The sequence below is a fragment of the Helianthus annuus genome, chromosome 10 (assembly GCF_002127325.2).
Source record: "Helianthus annuus cultivar XRQ/B chromosome 10, HanXRQr2.0-SUNRISE, whole genome shotgun sequence".
Classification (NCBI taxonomy): Eukaryota; Viridiplantae; Streptophyta; class Magnoliopsida; order Asterales; family Asteraceae; genus Helianthus; species Helianthus annuus.
The window spans coordinates 4147591-4169571 of record NC_035442.2 but is presented as its reverse complement, the minus strand read 5'-3'; the positions used below and the strand labels follow the sequence as shown (position 1 = coordinate 4169571).

The 21981-nt window shown below is 35.4% G+C and overlaps 1 protein-coding gene across 7 annotated transcripts; it reads left to right on the top strand.

Annotated features, from left to right (window-relative positions):
* The first annotated feature begins 5856 nt into the window (after positions 1-5856).
* On the top strand, positions 5857-20374 carry LOC110883829 (protein GIGANTEA). 7 transcript variants are annotated; one of them, XM_035979056.1, is made up of 17 exons: positions 5857-6059; positions 6152-6242; positions 6336-6415; positions 7474-7669; positions 8633-8704; positions 8889-8943; positions 9323-9465; positions 9557-9813; positions 10750-10805; positions 10896-11142; positions 12205-12355; positions 13183-13392; positions 14340-15698; positions 16733-16801; positions 17472-17690; positions 19032-19124; positions 19870-20374. In XM_035979056.1, the coding sequence occupies exons 4-17, from the start codon at positions 7583-7585 to the stop codon at positions 20170-20172; spliced, it is 3321 nt and encodes a 1106-aa protein (XP_035834949.1). In that variant the 5' UTR covers positions 5857-6059; positions 6152-6242; positions 6336-6415; positions 7474-7582; the 3' UTR covers positions 20173-20374. The 7 variants fall into 7 exon arrangements, with proteins under 7 accessions (XP_035834949.1, XP_035834951.1, XP_035834947.1 ...); XM_035979058.1 differs by having other exon boundaries at positions 7435-7669; XM_035979054.1 differs by having other exon boundaries at positions 6321-6415.
* Positions 20375-21981: the final 1607 nt, after the last annotated feature.

Genomic DNA, 21981 nt, shown 5'->3' with positions numbered 1-21981 from the left:
AGTATTTCAAGCTTCCTTCAAACTTTCTTAACTTTTTACTTAAAAACCGATAGAATCAGAGCTCGTTCAGGCCTTCTACTCATTCTTTAGTGAGGTGTCGGTTTGAGAACTGATTTCTATCGATGAGATGATCGGTTAACGGGTTGAACACGAACAACCGTTAAGGACAATTAACTGATCAGACGGGGTGATTCCCATCCGATCTGAAGACTTGGCCTCGGTGGAGTTCCATTGTTTAATACGTTGTCATACCATCTCGATCAAACCGCAAAAACTTTCAAAAATAATCAAGTTCAAGACGATCTGGTTCGTTGGGACGGATTGCCGTCCGATCTGATAGCCATCCGATCGGATTGCCATCCGATCGAACTGCTATCCGATCAGATTGCACTTGGTTCCAACACTTAAACATTTTCAAGCTATTCAAGGATCTGAACGTCGATCAGATGGCTGTCCGATCGGATTGCTATCCGTTCGAACGACCATCCGACTAGTTAACATTTGGACTTCAGCACTTAATCATTTTTCATAATTTCCAAAGAACATCAGTTTCTAACGGATTGCCATCCGATCGGATTGCTATCCGATCGAGTGACCATCCTGCTGTAACCTTGTTCTCACTGAGTGTCCTGCGAATCGAATCGCTATCCGACGAACGACCGTTCGATTGACGACCTGAAGGGTAAAGATACTTCTCTGTTTTCAAAATGCTACAACGAAAACTTCAAAGCCATCAGACACAAACACATCCTTCCCAAACGAATGTCAATCCAACCGAATGGCCATCCGATCGGATGACCATCTGACCGGATTGACATCCGATCGAATGGCCATCTGATCGGATTACCATTCGACACTCGGTTCACTCGCCACCGTTTAACGCACTGTTCAACGCTTACACCATCGTTCTGTAATCAGGCTAACCTCAGACGCGTTTCCTTCAATCCAACCAAGTTGTGTTGAGCACCGACTGTGAGTATACTCGAACCCTTTTTATCGCATTTTGGGTGTAACATACATTCCTATCAAATCGAATTTATCAAAACAAATTGTTAATCAAACTGCTTATCACTTGCGAATAACTGTTATACATATTTACACGTGATGCTAGTTACATATGTGTTAGGACTTTTACTCGCGAGGTCCCGCCTTAACTAGTATAGTACTATAGTACCCGACGGGGTCTAGTTAGGATGAATAGCAATCGCAGTCGCAGCTCGAGAGACTTAGCTGGTAGTATCTGTCCAATATATGTATGTTGTATCTTGTTTATATATGTGGTAATTCGCAGCACTTTTTATTCACTCACGCTACTCTATCAAAACTTGTATACTCGCCAATACCTTTGTATTGACGTTGTTTTAACGTATGTTGCAGGTTTAGTCGCAGTCTACATCAAATTAAGCTAGGAAGTCTAGAAACTCACCTAAAATCTAGGTTGTCGGATTTATATTGTTCAAGAGGACAAGAAATCTGTGATAAATTATGTGATTGTATTGTTTGTTAGTATGGGATAACAAATGTAATAAATATTGTTGCTTTGTAGTTGTTATGGATTCTCTTGAGCAATCTGATTCGCCTAGTTTCGTGCCCCAATGATTCCGCCATCGGTTGGGGTACGACACTAGTGTTTCTAAAGATGAACAATGAGAAGAATAAGCATACATTTTTCATCATTTACTTGGATTTTGATATTTTACTAGTAAGAGATTCAAGAATTGATGAAATATGTGAATGGTGGTCTTTATTTCTCTTTTAGTGGTTACTGGAGAACGAGAACAAATGAAAGTGGGTGTTCGTAATTGTGTTGCCTTGTAATATTGCTTTCGACTAAAGGGTTTGTTATTTACAAATTTTGTAAGGACTGCCAAAAATGTCCCTAAACGACCCGTAAGTGGAAACCCGGACCCCTGAAACCCTAATGTACATAAAAAAACCAAGAAAACAAGAAACTTGACCTTCAGGCGGGCCGCGTAAGGGTTGAGCATGGCCTTACGCGGGCCGCGTCAACTTAAGATTTGACCGGATAAGCATCCGGGCCACGCGTTGTCCATCTGGCACACCTACTCGTGACACTTAAGCCCTACACGTAGACTAGGCGGCCTCGCGGGCCGCGTAAGGATCAAGAAAGGTCTTACGCGGGCCGCGTAAGACCCAAAAATCAGCTATAAATAGGGTTGGCCATGAGCAGTTCTCTGGTGTCGAAATTTTTTCTCAAAAACGAAGATATACTGCTCAAAAGCATAAATTTCATTAGAGAGACGCTGCTACGATACAGGGTATTAACTCGATCGCTGCTACGATTCAATATCCGATCGATTTAAACCAATTCGATGGATGTTTAAGTGCTGCCCACATTAGGGTTATACTTTGTTATTCGTCGTGAATTCGATGGATATTTAAGTATCGCACTTTGTCATTCGTTGTGAGGGTTTGTATCTCGTGAGTTATCGTAAATGTTGTATTAGTTCTAACCTAGTTCGTGTGCATTGTTGTTTAAACTAGGTTATCAGGCTTATCAGTAGGCTAAACTCTGTCCGTTTAAACTTGTAGTGTGAGTCATTTTTTTTTATTAAACAGTGTTTTACAATACTCCAAACTATTTCCAAAGTTATAATTACAGGGATTAAGTCGTGGTTATCTTGAATCACTGGCTAGTGGGGTATTGTGCACATTACTAATTTCTCACGGTTAGGCTAATAAACCCTAACAGTGATAATCATCACTACTTGGGTGAAAGGACCCAATAGTGGTATGACCATCGTCATCAGGAGGTGACACGGGGCCAGATAAAAATAAGATAGAAGCCATTGTAATCGCTCTTATGCTGTAATCTATAACTATGTGTCATTTTATCAAATTGAGTGACTCGCCAGTATTTCCCCGCTGATAAAACCTTTTTAAAACATATTTCAGATGACCTGCAGTGACTCATGGAAAAGTGCTACGAAGCACTAACAAGCTTGAAGTAATGGCTCAGTAAAAATAAATAAACATATTTTGTAAAACATGGGTTTCTCGGTGAAATTTTCCTTATTGTAAATTTCGGGTTTTTCCTCGAATTATGAAATAAAATAATCGGGCATTTCAAGTTTTAAAGATCCTGTTAAAAACTTCCGCTGTCAAATTAAATAATAAATACCACGGGTTTCTGTCCCGCGGCTCCTGAAACGGGTCAAACCGGGTCGGTGGCCGTGACAAATTTGGATTGTTTTTACAACTCATGATTTGCGTTGTATCTGTGTTTGATTCAAGTTTATGTTCATTTGTTGTTCGATTCGTATTATGTGTGATTGGTGTTTCTATTTTTATGAATACACGTAGTTACAAATTTTAATGGATGGTGGCAATGGATGATTATGTTCAAAACATTTTGGATGTTCATAAGCTATCCAATAGCATAAAAACACTATTTTTTTTAGAATCGGTCGGGAAACACTTACATAACTGATTCGGTCGAGTACTCTTATATTATCATCAATTAAGTTGGTCGGTTGGTAAGTCTGGGTCGAGTACTAGCATATGGCCTAGATTTTGTAAGTTTTATCTTATTTTATTTTTTCATTCCAAAATCTCATCTACTGATTCATGATTCATATCTTATTTATTCAGACTTCATATTTTGTTAAAATTATAATATTTTATTTATTTAGATTTCATATTATTCCATATATAAATTAGCAAGTTTCTTGTACATCATCACTTGTACCCCATGTTTGGGACTTTTCAAAAAAAAAAAAAACTTGATTTTTCACTTTTAACCTTAAAGTTTTCTCTTTTACATTTTGACACATTTGAAATTTTTACTTTTAACTCAAACTTTTTCATCTTTTATAATTTAACACAACACTTTATTATTTACAACTTTCGTCCCCCATATTTTTTATCTTTCGCAAGTTTTTCGTTTTACGTTTCGTTCTAAATTTTGCGAGTTAACATGTCGTAGTGTGCATGTGAGATTCAACTTTTTTGCTCTATTTTTTCATATTTGATAGACCCGTCACAACGCTTCCATTTTTTCTCTTTTGAAAACTTCCCCGCAACGGGCGGGTCGTAGATCGACTAAGTTATTATTTTGTACGTTTTACGTTTCTGGTTAATTTCTTCGCATTAAGACACTGTAACGAGTGTGCGTGGTACAACGATTTTAGTCTCCTTTTCGTTCAGTGTAATTTTTACCATTTTATTTATTTTATTTTTAGGATGTTGAGAGTCGATGTCGTTGTGGCATTGGTGCTACTTGGCATGGTTTTACGAACCATTTTAACCTATTACTTTTTTTACTAATATTTTGTTTCGGTTTACCCATACACTTCCTTTACTTATAAACTATTTTTTACGTGCATATTTTATGTGCGGGTATGTATAAATATGATTTGTTCTACATTCCGACGTAAACTTTTTTTATAGACGAGTCAGGTCAAATATAATACGTTTTCGTTTAAAGATTACGTGCATATTTTTATGTACGTTTTGGTATAAATTGAAGTTGTTCTACGTTTCGACGTAAATTTTTTTGGGAAATGATTCAGGTCAAACATTATGTTTCGTAAAGTTTTTTTCGAACCAAGTGGAGTCAAATTATGGTTTCTTTTTCTCCCCTTTTCCGAAAGCTCCAATTAATCCCTTTCGATTACATGCGCATATTTTCCTTCATACCCGTTACGTTTTCTATGTATGAGTCGGGTCACATATAATACGTTATGATTGTTTGATATGAATTCCATTTACTTTACGTTTGATCCAATCACAATGCTTATACATGTTACACGGAGTTCAACTGGATATGTCGAAATGTGTGTTTTCATATGGTTAATGGATCATATAACGTTTGGACTAATCCATTCAATGTTTACGATGTACCCGCGCCGCAAGACGGGCGGGTCTTAGCCCTAGTTTTATTAAAATTATAACTCTACTTCAGAAGATAAAGAAGTTTGACTAATCACATATCGTTTTAAGTTAGTTAAACAAACACATACATCACATCTTAACTTAACAGTGATATCATCTGGCAGTCCGACAATTCGGTCCAATGAATCAGTAAGGCGATTATCGATCGATTCAAAACCAGGCTCATTATAGAAACAAGGAAAAATTACAAATTTTGTACTTTATCTTAATACTACTTATCAGGCGGTGTCCTTTTAACGAATTTGACAAGTTTTGCCCTTTACAAGGAATTTTGTTGCACATTTTGTTCTTTAAACTTAACCCAGTTAGATTTTCTTCTTAAATCTTGTCACCCAAGGGTATTTTAGTCTTTTACCGATTTATTCAAGAGTCAACCCTAAAATATTTTGTTTTATTCTTTTAAATAATATTAAATAAATGGGTAAAAAGTCTAAAATACCCTTGAGTGACAAGATTTAACAAGAAAATATAACTGGGTTAAGTTTAAAGGACAAAACGTGCAACAAAATTCCTTGTAAAGGGCAAAACTTGTCAAAATTCGTTAAAAAGGACACCGCTTGATAAGTGGTATAATTAGAATAAAGAACAAAACTTGTAATTTTTTCTAGAAACAACGCATAAAACCACTTGAACGTCTTTTAAAATAAAAAGACCAAAACGCCCATACACTTACAATTGATACAACCTAACTATTAGTTGCTACCAAGCTTGAAAGTATTAACCACACACATAAAAACATAGATAAAAGTTGGGGACGATTTTATCAACCCTTTTGAAATTACATAAGTTAAAAACAAAATAAGTAAAACAAGAACAAAAACTAAAAACAAAATAATTAAACAATAACAACAAACCCCAAGGGTATTATCGGTACATAATCACAATATCATGGTGGTAAGGCAGCCTGTAAGGTGAGAGGAAAATATCATAGCCACGTAGACCAAATTAGATTTTTAAGCCCACACACATCTCAGCTAAAGATCTTCTCTCTCTTCTTTCATTCTCTCTCTCTCTCTAAAAACCAACTTTCTCTCTCTAAAACTAACATTTCATCCTCACAATCGCCTTATCTCCTCTTCAATTCTTCCTCTAGAATCTTCCTAATCATCTTCTCAGATCTGTTCGCAGAAGTTTTCCTACAGCAGGTATACGTAATTTCAGTTTTATATGTATATGTATATGTATATGTATGTATATACTGAGCTTTTGTGATGAAATTTAGATTTGCGTACTGCAGGTATACACAAATTCAGTTTATATGTATGTGTACGGAGATTTTGTAGGTTTGTTTGAGATTTTGTGATGAAATCTAGATTTATGTACAGCAGGTATACACGATTTCAGTTATGTATATGTATGTACTGAGATTTTTTAACTTTTGTTTAAAATTATGTGATGAAATTTAGATTTATGTACTGCAGGTATACACGATTTCAGTTTATATGTATGTGTACTGAGATTTTGTAGCTTTTGTGATGGAATTTAGATTTATGTACAGCAGGTATACACGATTTCAGTTTTATATGTGTATGTACTGAGATTTTATAATTTTTGTTTGAAACTATGTGATGAAATTTAGATTTATGTACAGCAGGTATACACAATTTGATGTTTTATATGTATATGTTTGTATATATGCTGAGATTTTGTAACTTTTGTTTGAAAACATGTGATGAAATTCAGATTTCGGAGGATTAATTTCGTTTAGCTGAGCTTAGTGAGCTTATGATTAGTTTATTAGAGATTTACAGTTATGATTTTGTTTTTGATTTTTCTGTGGTGTGGTTGATGATTTGATGAATACTGAGGGCGTTTGAGTTAGGTTATTAGGTTTTTAGGATTTTGTTCGATGATCGTTGTTCTATTGAGGTGGATATAGTCATATAGATGCTTATTACTTGGATTGTTTGGATTGAATGTGTTTTTCTGTTAATATATATTTTTGATTTTTTTATAAAAGGCATGCTATTTACGTTGTTAACTATAGTGAAGTGTGGATTAAGTTCTATGCTTATTATTTCATTAGTTCTGTTCTGTTTGTTTTATTTTACATGATCCCAGCCACTAGTTTTAGAGAGTATTTATTACTGGATTCATTAAGATTAGGACAAGTCACAAGTATCATAATTGTATCATTAGGAGGCTAATCAAGCATGTAATTAAGAGGATCTATGTAACACCCTAGGCAAATCCTACATCGGTCATGGACAGAAGAGATGTTAGGATCATAACGAATGTCCGACTTCAAATATCAGTATCACCAACGCATTTTGGGCGCATTGGCTGGGAGGAGAACTCCATAGTTAAGTGTGCTTGAGTGGGATAAGTTTTCACTCGGTTAACCAATAACAAGTCTGTGAGCTCCTCGTTAGTTAAGCGGGGACAATATTGATTGGTACGAGGGGCTAGATGTTACAATTTTGAACTTCTCTTGTTTTTTTCGATTGCCATTTTCTTTCATGTTATGCTCTTTATTGTATTTACATGAGACTTTCTTTATCTGATACTTGGTTGGTGCAGAGAATGCTGAATTGCATTTTTCTCAATCGTCTCTGATAGGTGGATAGATGGTCTATGGTTGGTAGCAAAAGATAAGAGTGAAGCTTGCAGTTTCACAATCATCTCTGCCAGTATTAGCTAAAAGGAAGGGGTGATCTAGACATTAAATATGGCTGCTACATCTGCCAAGTGGACAGATGGTTTACGATACTCATCGTTGTTTTGGCCTCCCCCACTAGATACTCCGCAGCGTAAGGTATTATCCATGTCTTTTGTTGCATTTTGTAGTTATAAGTCCTTTTAGATGGTCATAAACACATACTATGTAGTTACTAAAGACCAGTGGCGGAGCTTGACCAAAAGTTTCGAGGGGGCGTAAAGTGATGGGACCCAAATTTTTTTCCTATCGTTATGTTCAGGTCGTGTCGGCTATCGATTCGGGTCAAGTCAAATAATAATAACTTCAAATAAAACTAAAAAAATTCATTCATTCAAAGGACCCGTTCTTAGACATAAAAATTGTGATTAAGTTTATTGTGTGGTGGGTAACCTAGGGTTAAACAAATAAGAGTTAAAATATATTTACAAAACTACCCATCACTTATATACAAAGTGGTAACAAACTTTACTTTAATTTATATATTGTATAAATATTTAGGAAAAATAATTGGGGGGGAGGCGATCCTATATAATTTTTAAAATTTCCGGACGAAAAATCGAAACCTATACACTTCTAACCGAAATATTGGGGTAGGCGGGTGCACCCCCGGGCACCAACAAACCTTCGCCCTTGCTAAAGACACTTACACAGGTAGTTTGGTTATTTGAAAGAGGGCAACTGCACGAAATAGATACGAACTTTACACCTTTTATCCCGATTTTAGCACCCAGCCTTAAATAGGCGTAAAATGGAAACCGGTTTACATTCTATTAGCGATTTTAGCTACCGCCTCATTTTAACTGATTTTACTTGTAAAGTTGCTGATGTGGCACTGGTTGATGCCATGCTTGCCACCACATACATTAAACGCCACATATGCAAAACATGCTTATGTGAAAAAGGTTACAAGTATGAAATATGATCTTTTAACTATAATTACAAAAAATAATTATCAAATGTCACACACTAAAAGGACAAAAATGGTTTACACTTGCATGATACATATAAGACAACATATATGCAGTATTGATTTTACAGTTCATTTTCATTCAAAACCAGGCTCAAATTACTGCATATGTTGATTACTTTGGTCAATTTACATCAGAGCAATTTCCTGAAGATATAGCTGAGGTAATTTCTTTGGTACTTTACCAGTGAACCCTGTTTTTTTCCTCTAATTCTATAGTAGTTATATTACATACTACAGACAACAATGCAGTTATATATATATATGTGTGTGTGTGTGTGTGTGTATCACTCATCCTAGTGCTCATATTGTAATGTACTTCCTCACTTATAAGTATATATTCTGCAGCTGGTTCGCCATCAATATCCCTCACAAGAAAAACGCCTGTTTGATGATGTCTTAGGTATTATATTTCTTACTTGCGTAAAATGCCATTTTTGTCCCTGAGGTTTGGCCATTTTTGCGACTTTCGTCCAAATGTTTGTTTTTCCGCATCTGGGCCCTCGTGGTTTCAAAATCTTGCCATTTTCGTCCCTGAGTTTTGGCAATTTATTGCGACTTTCCCTCGAGGTTTGGCCCTCAAGGACGAAAATGACAAGATTTTGAAACCACAAGGACCCAGTTGCGAAAAAACAAACCTTTGGATGAAAGTCGCAAAAATGACCAAACCTCATGGATGAAAATGGCATTTTACTCTTCTTATTTCATTAAGATCACTTTTTATTTTGCATTCCATGTTGATATATATTGTCTATTTGTCTAATCAAAACTTATTTTTTCAGCAACATTCGTCCTTCATCATCCAGAACATGGGCATACTGTAATTCTTCCAATAATTTCATGTATTATCGATGGTACAATGGAGTATGATAAAAACACTCCCCCATTTGCTTCCTTCATTTCACTAGTCTGCCCGAACGATGATGTAAGAAAGTACAAACTATCTAAGTTAGATTAGTCAACTAAATGGTCAATGTTTTGAAAAACTGAAAACACGCAACACTCCTGAAATGCAGAATGAGTATTCTGAACAATGGGCCCTGGCATGCGGAGAGATTTTAAGAATCTTAACTCACTACAACCGGCCGATTTTTAAGGTTGACCAAGATAGAAGCATAAGTGGAAGTGAAACTTCAACAAGTAAATCTCCTGATGGTCAAATGTCTTCTTCAGCTGTGCAGAATGAGGTCAAACCTCTGAGGCCATTGTCTCCATGGATTACTGATATCCTGTTAGCTGCTCCTTTAGGTATCAGAAGTGATTACTTTCGCTGGTAAGAAGTATTTCATCTTTATTTATATTATGTGACTAGGTTATGATCTCGTGTATTACACGAGTTAAATAAATAAAAAATCAAATAGTTAGCAGAGAAGATTTAGGAAATTATAATACGATATTCTTGAAATCCGTTTCAAATGTCCAAAACATGTGATGTTAACCAAGTTTATAGATATGAAAGCATTTGATCCTGATCCATGGATTAGAGAAACTGCATCATCAACTTTCTCATAAGTTTTATGAGTCACAAAAACATACATATAATAACTCAAATTTTATTTAAATAATATTGACAAACTGGAAATAATTTAGTACTTCTGAAACTTTTTGGTTGAAATATCTATATTAGAAATGTAGCAATTAGATAAACTTAGAGCAACAAAATATTTTTTAAAATTAAATTGATAAATCTGAGTTTGTAATAATTATACAAAGTCATTATTAAATTAAATAATTTTAAAATTTAAAGTTCTATATGTGATCTGCATTCTAAAAGAATGTTATTTTTTATTTTTATTTTTTGGATAAATTATTTTATGATAAATGTAGTTATTGTTCTCCTTGCATTTTATATATATATTAAATAAATGATTTCTTAAAATCAGAAAATGAGTTAAAATGTCTAAGATCTTATGATCCCCATGTTTTATTTTCCTGACAGCGACAATAACTGATAGTAATATAAAATTATAAAAAAAATCATACCATAATTACAAATATATTTTTTAATATAAGTTATTTAATAGTATATTTTTTAAAATAGGGATAGTATATTTCTTAAATAGGGATTTGGGTGGATAAAATTTTTGTGTGGTGAAATATGTTGATGAGACGTGTTTAAATTTGTAATCATTTATTAGGTAGTAGATTTAGTGTGTCTATTATGTAAACCTATTCAAGAAACTAAAATTAAACTTTTATATACTCATAGGTGTGGTGGGGTCATGGGGAAGTATGCTGCAGGGGAACTCAAACCACCTTCTGTTGGTAAGCTTATAGTGGAATTTGATATTTCTTTTATTTATTTTGTTACATTTTAATGGGAATAAAATTAATTTGGTTTTAAATGATGTTCAGTTATGGCTTCTTCTCGGGGATCTGGAAAGCACCCACAGTTAATTCCATCAACTCCTAGGTGGGCCGTTGCTAATGGCGCTGGTGTAATTTTGAGTGTTTGTGATGAAGAAATGGCTCGTTATGAAACTGCTACGTTGACTGCAGCTGCTGTTCCTGCTCTGTTACTTCCTCCACCAACAACATCCATGGATGAACACCTTGTTGCAGGCCTACCAGCTCTAGAACCATATGCAAGATTGTTTCATAGGTACTAAACAACCGTATAATTTTGGATTAATTTATAATGCCACAAAAATCCAACATACATTCTCATATAGTCATATCTGCATGAAAAAGTCCCTTATTCAAATTATGACATATTAACGTACCCGAATTTGTTAAAATTATATAAACCTATAGGGGTGTGAATTTCTGACACGACACGAGCCTACCACGAAATTCGCCGGTTTGGGTTTTAGTCTAAACAGGTTTGGGTCGGTTTCAGGTTGAACCGGCGAACCCGTTTAGCTAAACGGGTCGGGATCGGGTCAACACGGTCGGGTTGGCAGGTTGACTTGTTTAACCCATTTATATTATATTATATTTTTTACGATATGTTTTATGTCATAAATTAAACTGGGTATGTATTTTATGTCATAATTATAACTTATAAAGAGAAATTGGCATAAGATTATATAAATAAAATGTAATTGTGTTATATACATTTATGTCTTTTGTAGTAATTTTAATTGTAATATATTAATTTGCGGAAAAAAGTTAAAAAATCAAAAAAAAAAATCGGGTTGAACGGGTCATGCTCGGGTCAACCTGTGAATATTCTGGTCGTGTTCGGGTTCATATGTATGACACGATTTTTGGGTTCGGGCTGGGTTGAACCCGCCAACACAACCCGTTTAGCACCCCTACAAACCTATGATAAATGTTGGTTACTTGCGGTCCAGAACATACCTGAATTCCACATGGGCATTCTTTTTGCTGATGTTAACAAATAACAAGTAGACTCTTTTGCTGACCCAGACATCGAGAAAAGCATCCACTTCAGCCGAAGATTCTATGTATCTACTTCAGCAAAAAGGCTGATGTGGCGTCTTGTATGCTCTAACTATGCAAATAACCGTCATTTACCATTCATCTCACAACTTTATATGAATCTAACAAGGTCAATGATCAAAAATTTGGGTTGAGGGACTTTTTCATGTGAATTGTAACATGAGAAGTATGTTGTTTTCTTATGGTATTAACCCTTTAGGTCTTGTATGGAAGCTTAATAAAAGTAATGAGTGGAACATTATTGGTTTTCGTGTTTTAGGTATTATGCAATTGCTAGTCCAAGTGCTACCCAAAGAGTTCTTCTTGGACTTCTAGAAGCACCACCATCATGGGCCCCGGATGCCCTTGATGCTGCTGTTCAACTAGTGGAGCTCCTAAGAGCTGCGGAAGACTATGCATCTGGCATGAGGGTAAGTTAACTATGGGATTATATATATACACACACACACACATATATATATATAGAGAGAGGAGGGATCATAAGAAAACCTAAAAGATACTTGAAAACAGCAAGAAAACCACTATCAACCAAGAAATTTTTATCCTATTTTCATTCTTTTTATATGTTATTGATCTTTGAGAAAACGAAAAACCAAACTATATGTAGTTCGTGAGATACATACACGTAGCTCGTAAGCTACATATCTATACCTCATATGAGATACATATATGTAGTTCGCGAGCTACATATATATTTTTTTTATTTTTTTTATTTTGTTTTTCTATTGTTTTACAATACCAACCTTTTAATTTACAGAGATAAAAAGAAAAAAGATCATTGTTTGACAGTGGTTTCTCGGTTTTCAAGAATTTAGCGGTTTTCTCGGTAACTTAACCCTATATATATGTACATATGTGTGTGTGTCTGATACTCCCTGTGGAATTTGGTTTCACAAAGATGAATATCACGGCATCATTTATTATTTCCTATAACTACCTATGCCTGGTGCGTATCGTTCTTGTTGGAATGTGTATGCATGCATGTACAAATATGTGTATACATACACACACACATGATGTATGTAACGGTAAAACAATACAAGCCCAAAAATCCATGTCCTGAATGGTTAAAAAGTCCTAGGTCCAAAAGTGCTCGGCTTCAGGCTTTGTCGGACCCAAGCTCTAATTGCTAATCTCGAGCTCGTTTAGCACTGCCAGGACAGACCAGCCTTTTGCTTAAGCCTGTAGTGAACTTTTACATGCATACATAGATTAAGTTGGTTATTAACTGTTGCAGCTTCCAAGAAATTGGATGCATTTGCACTTCTTGCGTGCGATTGGAACCGCAATGTCGATGAGAGCTGGCATTGCAGCAGATTCTGCAGCTGCTTTACTTTTTCGGATATTATCACAACCCGCTCTGCTTTTTCCTCCTGTTTCACAAGTTGAAGGAGTTGAAGCTCAACACGAATCTCTAAGTGGTTGCATTTCAAACCATAAAAAACAGGTACACCCTTAAATGTTTTTCAGATGTAAATTTTAGAGGTGGCGATTATGATCCATTTACATATGAATGCGCCGATTTGGGTTGGGTTTTATGTGTGTAACCGCAACAGCTAAAACAGGGTTAAAAGGAAACTGGTCAAATGGGTCAGACAGGTTGAAATTGGACCGAAACCTGTTAAATCATGTTATTAGAAAAAAAAAGTAAATACTTGAAATTAGAGTAAAGTACACAGATGGTTTTTGTGGTTTACCAAAATTTTGGATTTGGTCCTTAGCTTTCCAAAAGTACACGGATGGTCCCTGTGGTTTGCACTTTGTAACACATTTAGTCCTCAGCCAACAAATCTAAAGGTCTTAGCATTTTCAAGTTAGGGACTAAATGGGTTACAAGTTCAAGCCACAGGGAGCATATATGTACTTTTGGAAAAAGTTGGAGACTAAATGCTTTACAAAGTGCCAACCACAGGGATCATCTGTGTACTTTTGGAAAGCTAGGGATCAGATCCAAAATTTTGGTTAACCACTGGGACCATCCATGTACTTTACTCCTTGAAATTATAAAAATCTTGTAATCATATTTGAGAAACTAATATAATCTATTAGAGGTTTTAGACAGAAGTTGTTTCGGGTCAATCCAACTCGAGCTGTACCATTACTTTTTTGACCAGGATCCGTTTGACCTGTGACCCAACCCGACCATTTTACCAGGGGCGGACCTACCTCTATGGTAGGGGTAACCTCCGCTACCCCTTGGTCGGAAAAAATTTGGAAAAATTAGTGTAAATTTTGGAAAAATTTGACGTTTTTTCGATTTCGTTACGGCTTATTTATAACACGTTACCCCTTGGTCGGAATCCTAGATCCGCCACTGCATTTTACCACCTCAAATAACCCGATTACTTTATCTATAAAAATATATTAACACGCTAAAAATTTCAATTTATACAGAGAGAATTATCAACAACAGAAGCAACAATTGAAGCAACTGCACAAGCTATTGCCTCATTGCTTTGTGCACACGGGCCCGAAGTCGAATGGAGAATATGCACCATTTGGGAAGCTGCTTACGGTTTAATTCCTTTAAGTTCTTCAATTATCGATCTCCCCGAAATTATCGTTTCAGCCCCGTTACAACCACCTATACTATCATGGAACCTCTACATACCTCTTTTAAAAGTTCTTGAATATCTGCCACGTGGCAGCCCATCTGAATCTTGTCTCATGAAAATATTCGTTGCAACTGTCGAAACAATTCTTCACCGAACATTTCCCGCTGAGTCATCAGTTGACCAAACAAAACATGTGTTCGGGCCCGCTTCGAAGAATATAGCAGTCGCCGAGCTTCGAACTATGGTCCATTCTTTGTTTTTGGAGTCATGTGCTACTGTCGAGCTTGCTTCTCGGCTTCTTTTTGTTGTGTTAACAGTTTGCGTGAGTCACGAAGCACAACCACATACCGGTAAAAGGGCACGCGATGAAAGTAACGAAAGTCCAGGGGCTAACAGTAAAAAAACGAAAAAACAAGGACCGCTTTCGGCTTTTGATTCGTACGTTCTTGCTGCAGTTTGTGCTCTTGCTTGTGAACTACAAATCTTCCCGTTGATTTCGAAAGTAGGCAACCGTTCAAACAGTTCAAACACAAACGATGCGAAGCAGGTTGAATCGCTTAATGATTTCCAGACTAGCGTTGACTCTGCGGTTAGTCATACACGTAGGGTGTTGACTATTCTCGAAGCGTTATTTTCTTTAAAACCGTCTTCTGTTGGTACATCATGGAGTTGCAGTTCAAACGAAATAGTGGCTGCTGCTATGGTTGCAGCTCATATTTCCGAACTTTTTAGACGATCGAAAGCTTGTATGCGTGCACTCTCGGTTTTAATCAGGTGCAAGTGGGATAAAACAATTCATTCTACAGCATCTTCACTATATAACTTAATCGATATCCACAGTAAAACCGTTGCATCAATCGTCAACAAAGCAGAGCCTCGTGAAGCGTATTTACTACACGCACCAATTTGGAAAGATGCCATTGTGTGCCCTAATGGTAAAAGACAAAACAAGGGAATAAACGTGCAGTCGTCGAGAATAATTAGTTTCCCGTTTAATGCTTCTGAGTTGGCAAATTTTCTTACGGTGGATAGACATGTTGGGTTTAATTACAGTGCACGAATTTTACTGAGTTCGGTTTTGACAGAAAAACAAGAGTTATGTTTTTCTGTTGTTTCATTATTATGGCATAAGTTGATTGCATCACCGGAAACACAAGTTAGTGCTGAAAGTACTTCTGCACAGCAAGGATGGAGACAGGTATATTTGTTGATTTAAATTTCATATATTCAGGGCAAACTGTACACAAAATAGGAAGGGTAAAATGGCATTTTCGTCCCTGAGGTTTCGCCAGTTTTGTGACTTTCGTCCAAAGGTTTGTTTTTCCGCATCTGGATCCAAAAGGTTTGAAATCTTGCCATTTCATCCGGCTCGTTAACTCCGTCCATTTTTCTTCGTTAAGTCGGGTATTTCCGTCTTTTTTTGTTAATTTAAGGGCAATTCAGTCTTTTTTTACTTTATTACTTCATGTACACGCGTTTAGCATAATGTGAAAAGGACTGAATTACCCTTTAAGTTAACAAAAAAGACGGAAATACTCTTGACTTAACGGAGAAAAATGGATGGAGTTAACGAGCCGGATGAAAATGGCAAGATTTCAAACCTTTTGGATCCAGATGCGAAAAACAAACCTTTGGACGAAAGTCGCAAAACTAGCCAAACCTCAGGGATGAAAATTGCATTTTACTCAAATAGAAATGAATTCCACTGTTTATTAATCAGATTTAGCAACCAAGTTAGCAATGAATAATATCAACTGGTAGCAGCTGATAGTTTTTTTTTGGGAAAACCATGATGTGGGGTCTTATTTTCCTTTTTTTAGTGTATATGTATGTGTCACATGGCATCTAATGTGACATTTAGTAACCAGTTTTTAATATAAATTTCAGAAAAGGTTCACTTTTCAAACTTATGAATGAATTTAGTTCTTTTTTCTTAGATACGTTGACTGACAAAGCATCAATTCGTGCCACATTAGAAATCTAATGGTAAAGTCAGTTAATAACTTAATATAAGTTTCGCTGCTAAAATCGGTAATAAATCGTAAGTTGATTTCTGTTTTGCAACTAACTTAAAGCTTGTTGCTAATATCTAAAAGAAGTGTAAAATTTGTTTTCATTTCTTGCAGTTTTTCCTACATTTTACAACCTGTTGATCTGTTCAGATATATTAATTATTTTGAGACTAAATTCTTATATACTGTATAAATAATTAATCCTTGTTTATCCATACAGGTGGTTGATGCTCTATGCAATGTTGTGTCAGCATCACCAACAAAGGCTGCAACCGCCGTTGTCCTTCAGGTCCAAGTTTTATCTACTGTATCGAATTTTGAACAAACAAGCGGTTTTGAACAAACGGACGATTTAAATAAATGATAAATTAAAAAAATAGATGAACGGTTTAAAGAGAAGTTTGAAAAATGAACGCTATTAGAAAGACATTTATAAAAAACAAACGCTTTTAGAAAAAGACATATTTATATATATATTTAAAACAAGTTTTATTAGATAATAATCGTAAAAAGATAATAAAAATAATAGAAACAAAATAACAATGAAAAAAGTTAAAAAGTAAAAATAAAAACATTTACAGAAAACGAAAAATGAGATTGTGGCTTGGTTTTTGTTAATTTGAGTAATTGCATAAACAACCCCTTAAATATTAAAAAAACAAATTTTATAATTTACCTAAACAACCCTGAGGTGTAAAGTACTAAAATACCTTTACACTTAACAGAAAAAAGTAACGGAATTAGTGTTAGGGCCTAGGGGCCAAAACCATTACAAAATACAACCTCAGGGTCTGATATGCCAAAAGATTCCTTTTTAGGCTGAAAGGGTTAAACATGGACAAATAATGTAATTTACCTTTTTATTTTCAAAATTTTCTTTATGCTATCATCACATCTGTCCTAAATAAAAAGTCGTTGCTTATGAAAAACTGTATCGTGTTTCTTTTTTGTTTTTTCAGGCAGAGAGAGAATTGCAGCCTTGGATTGCAAAAGATGATGATCTTGTTCAAAAGATGTGGAGAATTAACCAACGAATTATTAAACTAATTGTGGAGTTAATGAGAAATCATAATACCCCCGAGTCATTAGTAATAATGGCTAGTGCATTAGACCTCCTCCTTCGTGCTACAGACGGTATGCTTGTAGATGGAGAAGCTTGTACTCTACCACAGCTTGAGGTATCGTATTATCAAATTTCTTTTCGTTTTACATATCATACAAGGGGTGTTTGGTATGAGATATGGGGTTGATAGTGTTTAAAGTATGTTTGGTTTAAGGGTATGGTTTTGAAGGAATGGAGTTGATACCAATAAACTTGTGTCTCCATGCGCGTTGCGGCAACGCCATACGTGAAATGATAACGTATAGACTACAATCGACCAGACTCGTTTTCAAATAACTCAAATTTATACCGTCGAATCAAAATGTATTACATTTGACCCGATTTGTTTCAAAACAAAATTTACGTCAAAACGTAGTCCAACTCAAAACCTACATAGGAAAAAAAATTATAATTGACCCGACTCGTTTCCAAACATAAATTACGTTAAAGTGTAGAACTCGAATTTATACCGACACGCCCATAAAAGTAAAAGCGTAAGAAATTAGTTTTAGGGTAAGCTCGAAACTTTAGAAACTTGAGGGGGTCAAAGTGACATTTATAAAGTTAGAGGATTACCTTTGACATTATAGCAAAGTTTGGGGGTAGAATGGGTTACATGTCAAAAGCTTGAGGGTTAAAGAGAATGGGGACCTTTTTGTCAAGTTAGAAATTTGAGTGGTGAATTTGGTCAATTTAGAAAAGTTAAGGGGTGATCTTCGTCCAATCAGAAAGGTGGTCGGCACCGTTTCAGTTTAAGTATTATGTAATACCCTTAGTGATTCCTGAATGCAAACCAAACACCACCTTATAGTTTTCGACAGCAAGAGGGAGTTTATTTAATAAGGATTTTCTTTTTTTTGCAAGAAATATCAATTTACTTTCACTTTTGTTACGTCTTATTAGTCATTTTATTCGTTCTGTACATTCTAGTCAAAGATGGTTTTTTTTGTCATGTTTGGACCATCATGCAACCCTTTTGTACCGTTTTGGTCACATACACCCGCAAAAGTTCTAATCATGTTTTGGTTATTATGAAAATACCTTATAATGACTCAAACAGGACAAAAAGTCACCTTTTAATGATATAAAAAAAAACCATGATACTTGGTACGTGTCGGAGCGGGTTGATGCTAAACGCTTTCGTCTGAAATATTTCACGTCGTTTTCTGTGTTAATAACACACTTTAAAGCGACTTTTTACCCGTTTCGTGTTAAGTTTTTCTGCATGTTTGACATGTTAGAGGTAAAACATAACCCTGAATCCCTGATTGGCCCATTCATAAGGAAATGGGTCGACATTACTGACTCTATCCAAGTACAACTTCTTTTTTTTTTAATTCTCATGTGTTTGTGTCTCTATATTTAAATATTTATTGCATATTAATAATGAACTGAATCCAAATATAACGTGTTTCAGCTTTTGGAAGCTACAGCTAGAGCAGTGCAGCCAGTGCTCGAATGGGGAGAATCTGGAAAGGCAGTTGCAGACGGTCTCTCAAACCTTCTCAAGGTAAAATTTACGGGTGTTAATGGGTCGTGTTTGCGGGTTGGTGGGTTGAACGTGACACGAACCTGAAACTTTGACATGAACCCAAACCCAACACAATTTTCTGCGAGTTGACATGAGCACAGCTCATTTAACCCTAGACTTTAGAGTAAAGTACATGGATGGTCCCTTTGGTTTACCAAAATTTGGGTTTGCACTTTATAACGCATTTAGTCTCCAGCTTTTTCCAAAAGTACATGGATGGTCCCTGTGGTTTGCACTTTGTAACGCATTTAGTCCCTAACTTGGGCATGCTAAAAACTTTAGATTTGTTGGCAGGAACAAGGTTTAAAAGAACGGAAACAAGTTTCAAGGCATAAGCCTCGAGGGGAACTGAGGCGTAAGCCCGAGGTGGAATTAAAAAATAAATACAAAATTATATATATTATAAAAATAATAATAATACTAACTAAATTCATCATGAAAATCATCAAAAACACACATAAAAAGACATAAATTGCTTGAAAGTGACACAAAAAGTCAAAAACATCGAAAACAAATATAAAAAACACATATATAATTTTTATTTTGCCAATAAAAACACGTGCATTATTTGTATGCTAATAACATCTAACATACAAAATTTATTTCAAAAAAGAATATAAAAATTCTCTCCTTTCATTTCTTACGTTAAGGGTATTTTGTATATTTGATCTTTACACAGTTTATGTAATATATACAACTAATCCCATATCCATTGTTTAAACAGTGTCGCTTACCGGCTACAGTCCGGTGTCTTTCTCACTCAAGTGCTCATGTCCGAGCCCTTAGCACCTCAGTCCTCCGAGCCATTTTGCACGTGGGCTTGGTCAACCCAAGTGGTCAACCACCATCCAACTTGATTGCCGCATGTCGTCCGGCATATCAGTACCTAAACATCGATGTTATCGACTGGGAAGCAGATGTAAGCAAGTGTTTAACATGGGAAGCACATAGCCGAATTGCAACGGGAATGCCGATTCAGTATCTTAATATCGCTGCTAAGGAACTGGGATGCCCGATATCCATTTAACCGCTAACCGCCGTTATCTTTAAAGGTTTTCTACAGATTAACGTAAGATCGAGCATTTTAACGTTATGATGTTTTGTTGTATATAGAAGTTTATACAGAGAAACTAATAGGATTTGTGCTTGTAATTTAATGTATAATTAGTTTTTTGACAGATTGAATAATGGATTAGTAAAAAGAGTTACTAGTTTTCTTTTTGTAGGTATACATGATGATTAGAATGCTCATTGAATCGAAATCGAAAAATGAAATTCAAGTGGACCGAAAGCCAGACTGATACGAATAGGTCCGGTTCGGGTTCACAACTTCGGTCCCAAAGTGGACGTGTGAAATATAAAGAAAGAGAGAACGCTTCGCTTCTGAATCAAACAAAGGGGTGCTAAGCTAGTTGTGTTTGTGGGTTGACCCGATCATGACTAGAACGCAACATGAATATTTTTTCTGGTTGACGCAAACACAGTCTGTTTAATCCATTTATATTTATTCTCAAATTCTAAAATCACAAGTTTATAATTAAAAATACAAAGATGCAACTTACGCTTATATTTATATTACAAAAGTTGATGTTAATTTCTCCTTCAACTTCTTAATTTTGATTTGAAATATCTTACGTAACCGTAACATAAGAAAGAATCTTAAAAGAATAAACGCATTAATCGGATCAACCCGCGAACCCGTTAGATTAACATAATGCTTGAAAATAAACAAGTTAAATGGTTCAATCCGCAATCCCGTCATGTTAACCAACTCAGCTCGTCTAGCTAAACATGTTCCTTGATTCTATCATAAAATTCACGCCCCTGAATTCAAAATTATCTTGAATTTTAAATTGGACTCTAGAACTACATGCTTAGTTTGGCTCAAATTTTTATATATCTTAAACCTAAATGTCGGTGGGTTTTACATAAATGTTCCCTCTTTTTTTCCGGTTTTTATACAAATGGTCTCTTCTTTTTTTCCACCGATCATACAAACCCTCAACTTTTGTAAAATGCAGTTTTAACCCCTACACTATTACTTCATTTTACAACCCCCTCAACTTTTAAAAATTCCAATTTTTACCATCCCTCAACTTTTGAAAATTGCAGTTTTAATCCCTACACTATTAATTCATTTAACAACTTCCTCAAATTTTGGTCTACGTTTCAACGTAAACATTTTTCGAAAACAAGTTACGTCAAATATAATACGTTTTCGTGCTTATTTTATGTACAAATCCAGTTCATCTACGTTTCGCCGTAAATTTAGTTCCGAATTGCAATGGTAGAAATTCGAGTTACTCTACGTTTCAGCTCTGCCACAACACGCTAGAGGTAAAATTTCAACCCTTGGTTATGCTTTTTTGTACGTTTCTATGTATGAGTCGGGTCACATATAAATACGTTATGATTATACAATATAAATTTGATTACTCTACATTTTGATCCAACTACACTGTTATTGAGGTAAATAGGGTACATTAAAACACGTGTTTTCATATGGTTAATGCATCACATTACGTTTGGACTAATTCCTTCTATGTTTTCCATGTACCCAAGCAGGCACGGGTCTCATTATTAGTATTTTTTACCATTTCATTTATAGGGTTAGGTTCATTTGTGAACAACCCCCTTGATAGTAACACCAGTGAACTTATCCTAACCTTTGATTATCAATACACAAGTGTAAAATCAATGGCCATGATTTGATGATAAAAATACACTAGTGTTTTACAATTTGATGATGTAAATCAATGGTTAGGATTTGTTCATTTAGTTCACAAATACACTAGTGTTCACTCTAGAACCCCATCCTTCATTTATATGCATATAT